Source organism: Theropithecus gelada, chromosome 3, assembly GCF_003255815.1.
Source record: "Theropithecus gelada isolate Dixy chromosome 3, Tgel_1.0, whole genome shotgun sequence".
NCBI classification, from domain to species: Eukaryota; Metazoa; Chordata; class Mammalia; order Primates; family Cercopithecidae; genus Theropithecus; species Theropithecus gelada.
This window is the reverse complement of record NC_037670.1, coordinates 109,452,647-109,465,361: the sequence shown is the minus strand read 5'-3', so window position 1 is coordinate 109,465,361 and position 12,715 is coordinate 109,452,647. Positions and strand designations below refer to the sequence as shown.

Here is a 12,715-nt window from a genome sequence, read left to right as displayed (position 1 = left end):
TAGCACTTTATTGAGAAGAGAACGTGTTGATCCAATATCTCTGCCCCATTATCACCATTCTAACCAGAAAGCAGATTATGTTTATACCAGACTTTCCATATTTAAAGTCTTCTGTTACTGCTGTAGTTCAGCTGATTCAAACCCAGGTAATCTTCCCAGCACAGTGTATATTCTCTTGTGCATTTTTCTGTTTTCTCCTTCAAACTCATGCCCAGATACTTCAGGAAACTTTTGTTTATTTGTTTTTATAGCCTTTTTTTTTTTTCTTTGTATTATTATATTTGTGACCTAGCAGGCAAGACTAATATGTTTTAGCTCATCATGTTTGGAGATAAATTAGATGTAAAGGTAAGCATGCTATTAACCTCAGAAAACTCCTAAGTTCTCACAAGTCCATTTTACAATCTGTGTAGTAGTTTCCATACAGCCTTTTGTCAGTCCTTTAATTAAACCTGTATTCTTTCCCAGAGACATTTGTATTTCAGATGGATAAAACAATATTTAATTTTATTGACCTTGTTTTGTTTAATTAATTGCCCTGCAACAGTTTTTTGGTTTGGGATTTTTTTCTTCACAATAAATATTTAGTATTACAACCACATCATACAATAAATAGGCTTTTGTAGGATCTTGTGGGAACTTAGCTACCATTTCTAACCTTGTTTCTTTGAGCAAATGTTTTCCAAAAAACAAACATGTAGACGGCTTCTGGAATTCAAATTTCTGGGAAATTGAGGTCTACGGTGCGTTTTGGTTTTGTCGATATGTTTTTAAATGTCCCTAAGTGTAGAATAATGTTCCGTGTATATATGAAATGATTTAAGCGTATGGTTCATATTTGTGCTGGACTGAAAATATATTTATTAAAGTAGTAGAAATTCATAATTAAACATTACTACACTACAATTTGTAAATCCTACAAGATCACAGAAAACCTTTATAGGTTATTTACTAACCTGGAGATATATTACATATCCAAAATTTCAATTCTCATACATTTGTTAAAGCTAGTTTTTGGAGCCTTAGATTCTGTTGTAAAACTCATTATGGTTGTTGAGAAAAAGGAAATATTTTATTCAGGTAGATGACCACATGGTCACCTGAGATTGATTAGTTGATGGTTTTCAGTGTGGATGTATGTATTTGCTTTTTACTATTTCCATAGTAAACTGCTAGATCCTGAGGATTTGGAGACCCACATTTTTGTTGTTAATGTACTGTTGCCAGCTTTGTGCTGAGTAATAGTAATGTGGCTGGGAATTAGCTCCAGTCTCAGCCTTCAAGGAATTTGTAATCTAGTAGATGGTGACTTACTGATGAATAACGACAAAAGAAGGCAAAAGCTAACACAGAATTGAGCTCAAAGGATTATGGAAGCACCATGAATAGAGACACTTAGGACAGGAGGTGATGAGAGTATTGGTAATTATCTAAGAACATTTTATAGAGGAGATAATATTTGAGAACTATGAGTTAGGAAGAAGATACACTTATTAACTAGAATAGCCTTTTAGAAGCCTATAGGCGTAAAAGCAAAGTTGAATTGAGAGGACTCTAAGTAGATTGTTATTCCACAGATATTTCTATATTCTAGGCACTGAGTTAGACACTGTTGATACGTTGGTTAACATAGAGATCCTCCCCTCAAAGAGCTAGATGAATAACACATACACTTAAGCAATGTGACAAGTGCTGAAATAGGAAATGTAAAGGGCACAACAAACAGGATTACAGAGGATAGACCATAAGTGTAATTTTTTTTAAGTTTTCAAAATTAGTTTTCAGATAAAGTGGTCATGAAGGTGAGTGTGGGGAACGAGAAGTGGGGTTATTTCCTGCAAAGGAAACAGCGTGTGCAATGATGCTGAAGATGGAGTATAGCCTATTCAGGGACTTTCCAGCAGTTTTAGTGGAGCTGACATACAAAATGCTTCTTTATGTGTGTTGGTTTTGGTTGTTCTTTTCATATGCTTCATTTTACAGGGAGTTGACAAGAGATGAGGAAGCAGGTACTACATTATGAATGATATCCTAAGCCATATTGGGGGAGTGGATTTATTTTATCTGTTTTTTAACTACTTCTAAATACTTCAGGGTGTATTTTCTGATAATAAGTACATTGAATTGAATTGAAGTGGAGAACCATTGAAAGTTTTAAACAGGTTACTGATGTGATATAGTGGAAGAGTGGAAGGAAATTAGGCTGACTTGTAAAGAAACTGGCAGTTGAGATGTAATTCTATAAGTGAATGGAAGTCATTAAGTCTGAGCTATTGGATGGATTTTGGGAGTCTTGGTATGGATTGAGGTGATATTTGAAGTTATTTGAATGGAAGAAATTGAATAGGCAGAGAATTTAGAGATTCAAGAGGAGAGGGCTTTTGAGGAATGGAATTATCAAGGAGATTCCGAGAAGTGGCAGTAAAAGGAGTAGGAAGAAAACCAAGGGAGGAAGGACTGTAAAATCACATACAGGGGGAGGTAAGCATTTTAAAAGATGGATAGTCACCAGTGTCACCTTCAAAACTTGCTAAGGTGGAATGAAGCTACAGCGTTTGGCAATCCAGGGTTCGTTAATGGGCTCGTGGGACAGTTTTAATGGATAGTGAAGCCCAAATTCAAAGCATAAGTTGAGGCATAAATGAGAGATAAAGAAATTGGCATAGTGAGGGAAGTTATCTTTCAAGTAATCTGTTGGTTACAGGTGTGAGACAGGGTTGAAGGAAAACTTTTTGAGGATAAGGATGATTTAACACTTTTAAGTTGAGGGAAGGAAAGAGAGTGGAGGAGGAGGACAAGATTGATACTATGAGAGTTGGAGGACATAATTCATGAATCATAGCTCCAGAAGTGAAAAGGGAGGGAATGTAGACAGAGGAAGGCATTAGCCATTGAGAAGAATAGAGACATACTTTCTTTACTCTCTTGTCAGGAAGATAGCTGCGGGAGTATAGAGAAGTTGTAAGAATGAAGGAAGGAAGGCAAGAGCACACTTGTTGGATGAATTTTATTTTCTCTACGAAGTTTGAGAATTAAACTTTATGCTGAGAAGGAGGGCATGGAATGTAAGGTTTGGGATAACCAGTGTAAGTTTTGGGAATGAGAAAGGCACCTAGAGATGAGGAAAAAATATTAAAAATTTTGTATTCACTAAAAATTCTTTAACAGTGTAAAATGAAGCATGCTAAACTGGAAATGGTCATATATCTAAAAGAAAATTGATTTATTTTGTTATTTTTCTCTATTTTTGTAGTGTTTTACATGAAGCGTGTATTACCTTTATAGTGAAAAAGTAACTGTCATTTTTTACATCAGTCAATTTTTTGTTACTAAATTTCATACTTGTTTTTAATTGTTTCTTGTGTGTATGATTGCAATATCAGGTCTTTGATGATTCAGAAGTCAGAAGACTTAAGTTCTGTCTTACCTGGCAGGCCTCAGCAATATCCTATTAGCCATTCTGAGTCTGTGTCTTTGTTTTATAAGAGATATATAATATCATCTTGCCTGCCCCACAGGGTGGAAGGCAGGAATCTATATTACAATGAGATAAGAGAATGTACTTAGTAAGTTAGTAAGTACTATAAAGTACTATATACTTGTTATGCTATATATAACATATAGTTACCTACAAATATAATTGTACTATAATATACTATTGCTATATATTATAAATAGCATACAGTAGCCCCATTTATCCATGGTTAATATGTTCCAAGACCCCAGCATGTGCTGAAACTATAGATGGTACCAAACCCTATGTGTACAATGTTTTTTCCTATACATACAAATGCATGATGAAGTTTAATGTATAAATTAGGCATAGTAAGAGGTTAACAGCAATAACTAATAATAAAATAGAACAATTATAACAGTATCTTAGCATTACTATTTTTGAGCTTTGGGGTCATTATTGAGTAAAATAGGGGTTACTTTAACACAAAGATTGTGATGCTGTGACAGTTGGTCTGACAACTGAGATGGCTACTAAGTGACTAATGGGCAGGTAGCATACAGTGTGATACCCTGGACAAAGGGAGGATTCACATCCCAGGAGGGACAGTGCAGGATAGCATGAGACTTTATCATGTTACTCAGAGTGGCACATAATTTAAAACTTAGGAATTATTTCTTTCTGGAAGTTTCTATTTAATGTTTTTGGACTTCAGTTGACCACGGGTAACTGAAACAGTGTACACTGAAACCATGTGTAAGGGAGGGAACTACTCTAATTTGCGTTTGGCACAGGTTTTTAGGGATCTCTACTTGCGTTTTTCTGCATGTGGTCTTTAATAATTATCGGTTTATTTTGTTAAATACGCATTGGATTTCACTTTCCCAGAAGATTGTTTTGGCACTGACCTTGTATTTTATTTAACACTTATGCTGTGTACCCTTTAGGCTTCCATGATTACCTTTTAATTGACTGACATAATACACTAGTGCTTTACTCTAAGCATTTTACTCAGAGTTCAGAATAATATTAGGTCGTGTTAGATTTCAGTGGTGCTTTTTTTTTTAAGAACATCAAAGAGTTAACCATCCAAATTTCTGTCATCCTGTATGTATATGTAGCCTTACAAGATTTTAGGCATTGGATATCGGTCTTGCTATAACAATAATAAGCGATAACAATAACAAGGAATTCTAAAAACTTAGAATGAATTTAGAAGGAAGAACTTACATTTTAAGGAAAAAAAATTAAATGATGTTATTTGTATTAATTCCCTGAACTGGATATAATACTATGATAAAGATTTTTTTTCCTTTAGGATTCCATTGCAAAACCACATGTGATTGTAGCAGGAGCTGCCACAGTAAGTTATTATCTATATTCTTAATGATTTTGTTTCACGTTTAAGACCATGCTAAGAAAAAGTTAATTTGTATTCAGAATTCTTGATTGTACCTAAATTTTTAATTCTTACTTCTATTATGATTAGATTGTTGAATTTTAATAAGGTTGGAATGAACTTAGGAAACTTACTGTTAAATATCAGTATTTTTTATATCTAAAATTGTATTCTTCTTGAATACAATTCTTGAAAACAAAAAGTATAGTTTTATAACAGCTTTTTCTAATTGCCTTCATGTATTTCATGAAATAATTTGACCAAATTTTATTCTTACATTAAATAAAATGAGAAATATCTAAAATAATAACACTTGTTACAATAGGTAAATTATATACTTTAATTGTTTATGATAAATGCTACATTAATGGATAATATATACTTCTTTTTAGTGGTCCATCAAGATTCACAATGGTAGCAGTGAAGCGCTTTCTCAATATAAAATGAACATTACCTCCATAGCACCACTTTTAGAAAAATTGGCAAAGACTAGTGATGTTTATTGGGTCTTACAAGGTAAGGAATGAGTAATGAGAAAACGTCATTTTGTGTATATTTTGAAGCATGCGTTTTTATTATCTTCTGTTTCAAGAAGCAGAATTACTGCTTTATGTGAATTAATTTTGAAACAAGATTTGCAAGATTAGAGTACACTTGAGTTATTTGCTCTCCTTTTTCAAATGTAAGGAACAAATTAATAAACATAGGTGAAAAATAAGAAATATCCTCCAAGGAACCTCAGCAGAATGGCTATAGAATGTATAACAAAAAGATAAGTCCTAAAGGCAAATGAGATGTGGTCTCTCTGACTTTTTTTCTTACAAAACATATTTATTGTGATTGGGAAATATATAGAAAAAATATGATCTATTTCATAATTTTTTTTTTTTTTTTTTTTTGAGACAGGGTCTTGCTCTCTTTCCCAGGTTGGAGTGCAGTGGCATGATCTTGGCTCACTGCAACCTCCGCCTCCCAGGCTCAAGCGATCCTCCCGCCTCAGCCTCCCAAGTAGCTGGGACTACAGGTGTGCACCACCACACCCAGCTAATTTTTTGTATGTTTGGTAGAGACGGGGTTTTGCCGTGTTTCATAACATTAAAGTCATTAGAAGTAAATATACTTCACCCTGCTTCATAATATTAAAGTCATTAGAAGTAAATATACTTTTTTAGCAAGCAAAGGGTTTCTGAAAAAATAAAAATAATTAAGTAAAATACACTTTTGAATTGACAGAATATGTTTAAATTTACACAATCTAGTTTATGCTTGGTAATGAAATTCTTAGTAGACATTAGGATAACTCATTTTAGGAATTTATTGAATGTTATTTAATGCCTAGCACAATATGAAATGTCATGGATATTTTAGCAATTCATGCTTTTTGTCAGGAATTCTTATTATTTCCAAGTTGAATGTCAAAATGAAAGGAATAAGAAAAATGGTAGTGATGATCTGTTCCATAATTCCTATTTTATTCACAGACTCATTGTTAACCTTTCTCATATTAAAATGAGGAAAAATTAAATTTATTTATAGTAAGTGATAAGACAATAGGCAGACCTTGAGCCTCAATAATATTACCTCCTAATGGTATGAACAAAGTTTACAGAATTAAGCAGTGACAAGAGAAAAAAAAGATGGGCAGCTATTTTTATTTAAGCAATCTTCTATAACTAATTTTAGATTTCTTGTTACCCATTATATCCCAGCATCCAAAAATGTTAAACTCTTAAGACATGCTAGAGCATAAAAATATTTCCCCAAATCTGTGTATATAGAGATGGGACAACAGTTCTTTAAATTTGAGAGGGATATTGCTTGACTCAAAACTTGAATATAAAATGGGAAATCTGTTGCAAACTTTGGGAAGCTTTATGTAAAAATGAATTATTAGGTACCTGGTATCATCTATACTTTTAAAAACAACATTTGAAATGTGGAACAGCTAACATGCATGATCACGATTTTTACCAATAGGGATTTTTAAAATGTGTTTTTAAAAATGTATCTCACATGCAGATCCTGTTTATGAAGATCTATTAAGTGAAAATAGGAAGATGATCACTAATGAGAAGATAGATGCTTACAATGAAGCTGCAGTCAGTATTTTGAATAGTAGCACCAGAAATTCTAAATCAAATGTTAAGATGTTCAGTGTTTCCAAATTAATTGCTCAAGAAACCATCATGGAATCTTTGGATGGCTTACATCTTCCTGAATCAAGCAGAGAAACTGTAAGAAATTTTTACATATATCAGTAGATGGAGACTATAATATCAATTGCTTTAAGCCATAAGTCATTATAACATGGTTTTAAATAATTTATTTTATTGCAGTCCTAGTAACTTGTAGTTATTCTGTATAGATACATCTAGAAATACTTTTGCTTTCTGTCATCTAGCTGAATATGTACATAAGAGTTTTGGTACATTCTAAGAGAGAAAGAAGTTAGGGAAGAATAAACTTCATTTATTGAGTGCTAATCACTGTTAATATACATTGTCTCCTCAGAAGCATATATGTTCTCAGCACACTCACGTTTAAAAACTACTGCTTCTATGTTCTCCTTATGTTAAACCTTAAGGTTATAAGATTAAGCTTCAATGAAGAATACACTTTTTAATGTTTAAAATAATTTTTATTATTTCCCTGTAGCTCTTCTGGCCAGGCGTGGTGGCTCATGCCTGTAATCCCAGCACTTTGGGAGGCTGAAGCAGGTGGATCACTTGAGGTCAGGAGTTCGAGACTAGCCTAACAGGGAAACCCCATCTCTACTAAAAATACAAAAATTAGCTGGGTGTGGTGGCACATGCTTGTAATCCCAGCTACTTGGGAGGTTGAGGCAGGAGAATTGCTTGAACCGAGGAGGCAGAGGTTGCAGTGAGTCAGGATCCCACTACTGCACTCCAGCCTGGGTGACAGAGAGAGACTCTGTCTCAAGAAAAGAAAAAAAGAATTCTTACAACTCTTCTATCCTAAGCATTATTCAAGATACAGAGTACATACTGAACAAATCCAAGTTGACCTATGGAAGGGGATTTAGGTTAAGTATGAAAGAGAACTACATAACTATAAATTTTAACAAACAGTGGAACAAATTAGTTTTTTTCTCATTAAGCAGTGGTTCTTAACCTTTGTGAGAGTTGCATGAGCCCTTTGAGTATCTGATACAAGACAAGGGTTTTGTTCTTCTCCTGCAGAATAATGTGTATGTTTGCATATACATATGGTTCTCCATATACATAAAAGGGCTTGATGAACCCCCTAAAAGCTGGTAAAGAACCTTGCAGTGGAATTTGCAGGCTAGTATCTGTAAGAGTGCCAGGCATAAAACCACCTGCAGTCTTAAGGCTAAAAGGATGAGATTTCCTCGAATCTTGCTTATTTTGAATGTTTAGGCTTAAATAGCATAATCATCTAGAGTTCCACAGATGCCTAAACTACGAAGTTTTTATAAAACTAGAGTTTGACTCAACCTTCAACTAGACAGACTCTTGACAACTTTCCCAGAATAATTTTATTATAATTAAACCATGTTGAAGGTTCTAAGTTTTATTTAACATTAGATATCTTAAAACTGTAGAATCCTAAATGGCCTATAAACTATAATCCAAATGAAAGACCTATTACAAATATTGCTAGCTAAAAATTACTAATTTTTTAGTGGCAGTTATTTTATGCTTTTTTTTTTTTTTTCCCCACATTTAAACAGTAGACTTTATCTTAAGTGTCCTGATATCTTTTGTTTTGAAAGTCTTCTAATTAAAATTCTTTGGTCCTTGATGTCTGTCAGCATTTTTTTAACTAAAGGTCACACCCATTAACAACCATGAAATTGGTGTTGGGAAAAAAAAAAGAATAGAACAATCTCGGAGTGCATTCCAAGTAGTAAGGATAGGTATTGTTCCCTGTAAATGTCCTGGGTCACATTATAAAATGAATTTTGTATTTTGGTTCATAGCCCCAGAAGTTTGAAACACCCTGAACTAGCTGTTACAGATGGAAGGAATACCATTATTTGTGTGATTTGGGAAATGGTAGCAAAAGATACAGAAGCATTCTGGTTTCAGTGCTAAAAACTCAGTAGTAGTCACTGGAGAAAATTTAATGTGAAATACATCACTGACAAGATAATAACCAAATAACTTGATTTGTTCACAGAGTGCAATGATTCTTATGAACGTGTACTGCAATAAGATTTTGAAGCCTGTGGATGGGTCCTGTTGTCAACCTCGGCCTCCTCTTACTCTCATACAGAAGCTAGCTGCTTGTTTTTTCACTTTATGTATTATCGGATATTTAATTTTTTACATAATTCATCGTAATGCTCATCGGAAGAATAAGCCATGTACTGATTTGGAAAGTGGAGAGGAAAAGAAAAATATTATCAATACCCCTGTGTCTTCATTAGAAATACTTTTACAGTCTTTCTGCAAACTTGGCCTGATTATGGCATATTTCTACATGTGTGACCGTGCAAATCTGTTCATGAAGGAAAACAAATTTTATACACATTCATCTTTCTTTATTCCAATTATCTACATTTTGGTTTTGGGAGTATTTTACAATGAAAATACTAAAGAGGTAAGAGTCATTTTCTTTTTAACTCATGTTACCCTTTTTATCATTATAAACTCTGTTAAAGAACTAATATCATTTATCGTGACAGAATATACAAACAGGTATATAGATGAAGATGAAGGAATATTGTAGTTACACTTCTCTTAGTGGACTCTTAACTGTTGCTTTTTCGGAACAGTTTGGAGAAAGGTCAGAGTCACGTGAAAATGTTGAAAAGTTGAGAAATATGACCTGTGAAAAAGATTTCATGACTTAGTGTTATTTTGCCTGCTTGTTGATGGAGAAAGTTGAAGTACTTCTGATTTTATAATGGTCTTCAAGCATGAGATACTATTATCTTTTATAAAGTAAAATAATATGATTATATTAACAAATACCTATGCACACAGACATTTTATATTTATATATTTATCAGTCAGACATATATACGTACCAATTAGAACTTAATGATGTGGCCACCACTACTCACAGTATTCTGATTTTCCTATTTTAGAATTGCTGTCATTGCTCAAAATATTTGTGTAACTTCTTTACAAGGCATGATTTATTTGAATTACTGAATTCTATTGTAAAACATACCTCTCCTGTGAGGATTATTAATTAGTTATTCATCTTCAGTGACAATATATTGGGGAAAGTAAACTGTAATGGTAGAGCTTTTTTTCCTGTCAATGAAGTGTAGGGGAAGTGTAAGATCCTTTTAACTCTGAAATTCTAAAGAAAATTATAGAATGCCATTTTTAGATTTATAAATACATCTGCCATAGTTTAATTTTAGTACATTTAATTTTAATACATTGTCATTTAATACAAAACCAAGGGGATCAACTTAAATATTCAAAATCTCTTTAGTTTATATTTTTCAGATTCATATTATATTTAAAATAGTTTTACACTATCTTTTAGCAAGAAATAAAATGACAGTTTTTAACTCTTTCTCACCACCATCAAGGTTCTTTTGACAGAAGCATTAGCTTTATGTCCTGTAAGAAGACTTTTAACATACTTATTATATACTGTTAAATAATTTCTTTATTATAAATTTTAAAAGAGATTTTGGTTCCTTTACACAGACCAAAGTATTAAATAGAGAACAAACAGATGAATGGAAAGGCTGGATGCAACTTGTGATTTTGATTTATCACATTTCTGGAGCAAGTACAGTAAGTATTGGAATTTAAGTTCAGAAAGTACAGGAAATGATGTCATTTTAATGTTTCTTTAAGGGCACTAGCTTTTCTGTGTTTCATATTCTCTACCAGTTATAGACCCTTCTTATTTCCCACTTAATCTTTCTGCCTTTCCATTCTCCTAACTCTTTGAGAAAATGTAATTTTAAAAGCAAAATTTTTTTTTAAAAAAGATAAGGCAATAATTGATTTGTATTTACTTGGCCTTAATTTTTAATGTAATAGAAATAGCTGATATCTAAGGGTATTATTTTATGCCATCTTATTGAACAGCTAATTTGAAGTTATCAGGAAACTTTGAAGAGGCCAGGTGCAGTGGCTCATGCCTCTAATTCGAGCACTTTGGGAGGCCGAGGCGGGTGGATCACTTGAGGTCAGGAGTTCAAGACCAGCCTAGCCAACATGGTGAGACCCTGTCTCTACTAAAAATACAAAAATTAGCCGGGCATGGTGGTGCATGCCTGTAATCCCAGCTACTCGGGAAGCTGAGGCAGGAGAAACACTTGAACCCAGGGAATGGAGGTTGCAGTGAGCCGATATTTCGCCACTGTACTCCAGCCTGGGTTGCAGGGCGAGACTCCGTCTCAATAAAAACAAGAAAAAAATAAACTTTGAAGATGATGATTATAAAGGATGTAGAATAGGCAAATTACTACCAGAAGAAATCAAATTTGATTATTATAGTTTATGTTCTATACTTCACTGTCTTTTAGGAAGTGTGACTAGCTGTTTTTACATTTTTAAAGTTTAAAAAACTTACAACTCTCTTGCCTCAGTGTTCAAAGAATCCAAATACAGGCGAACTACCATTGTAGACTATGTAGAGTGTGCCATACTTCCTAAGTGCTAAGTACTATTGTCTCCTCTGTGCTGTGGAGGACCCTTCCTTTGGTCACCTAATTAGTGCCTTTTGTACCTGGAAAAAATATTTTTTTCCTTCTCCATAGGTGTCTTAAAAGACAGGATTATTATAATCTCTGGCCACCTTGGATGTGGCAGGGCTAGAAAAAAATGTGTGCTCTGAATTTTAACACCCCAGCCACATTACAGTTAAAACAAACTTTTGTGGCTGAGCCTAACAGCCACTTTTCACATAAACTTTTATAGTGAAGATGCAAACTTTCCATAAAATATGTTTGAAAATTTTAAGAAATTCATAATTTTGGAACAACTGAACTGTTTTTTATTGTTCTATTTGCTTACAGAAAGCACACATCTATAAACAGTACGTGCATCAATGATAAGTTGAAGTTAGAGAGGAGTGTTGCCCAGAAAGGAGTATTTTGAAGATTTAAGCAGCATTAAGAAGATAAATAACATGGTTACTAGTGTTTTTCAGATATCTCTAACAATTGAAGGATGTCTTTCTTCATTGTCTCTTTATTATTTTCAAAAATTATGATTTTATGAATTATTTATTTGAAGTGTAGAAGTCAGAGAAATGAAGTATAAATTTTACTAAAATTATTTGGCTATGATATGTATATTTGTTGCAATAGGGAAATTCCTGTGATGCTGCAGCTGAAGGGAAGCTAGTGAATTTGAGTCATTATGAAAGAGCCAAGATAGTGTAAATGATCCAAGGCAAGGAGAGATGGAGATAGTAAGACATAGTTTATAAGCCCAGCTAAGAATTTGTAGTATAAATCCAGAGATTCTCTAAGAAGTAAGTGGAGATGAAAATGGAATCCTAAGAATATCTCTGATGTGTGAATAAAGACTGGGTAATGGGAATTTGTTTTAAGAAAATACCACTTAGAGACATAATTAATTGCTGACATATTAAAGGGTGATACTACTGTTTAAAAAAAATCAGGTAGAGAGAATTAATGGCAGATTAAGTTCCTCAATTCAGTGATTCAAGAAGGGATTTATATCATAAAAGGATGAAAGCAATTTGGTATTCTATTAAAATCATTTACCAACCTAACATTCTAATATATCTTACACTGCATCCTAATATATTCTAATTTACAATTTTAAAAAATCTCTGTTCTGGAAGGACATACTTTTCACTAACAGATCATTTATAATGATTAATTAACATATCCCTGTTCTTTTGTATAGGATGTTGTGGTTAAAAAATTTGCT

At 33.2% G+C, this 12,715-nt stretch overlaps 1 protein-coding gene across 3 annotated transcripts in view; it reads left to right on the top strand.

Annotated features, from left to right (window-relative positions):
- CASD1 (CAS1 domain containing 1) overlaps positions 1 to 12,715 on the top strand; it is a 48,633-nt gene that overhangs the window by 18,928 nt on the left and 16,990 nt on the right. For 2 of the 3 annotated variants that reach the window (XM_025380814.1, XM_025380815.1), the window contains exons 6-10: positions 4,773 to 4,817; positions 5,246 to 5,369; positions 6,873 to 7,087; positions 9,015 to 9,437; positions 10,508 to 10,597. In XM_025380814.1, coding sequence (XP_025236599.1) covers positions 4,773 to 4,817; positions 5,246 to 5,369; positions 6,873 to 7,087; positions 9,015 to 9,437; positions 10,508 to 10,597 — 897 coding nt within the window. Of the gene's footprint in view, positions 1 to 4,756; positions 4,818 to 5,245; positions 5,370 to 6,872; positions 7,088 to 9,014; positions 9,438 to 10,507; positions 10,598 to 12,715 lie in introns of all 3 variants that reach the window. The other variant, XM_025380816.1, reaches the window with a different exon arrangement.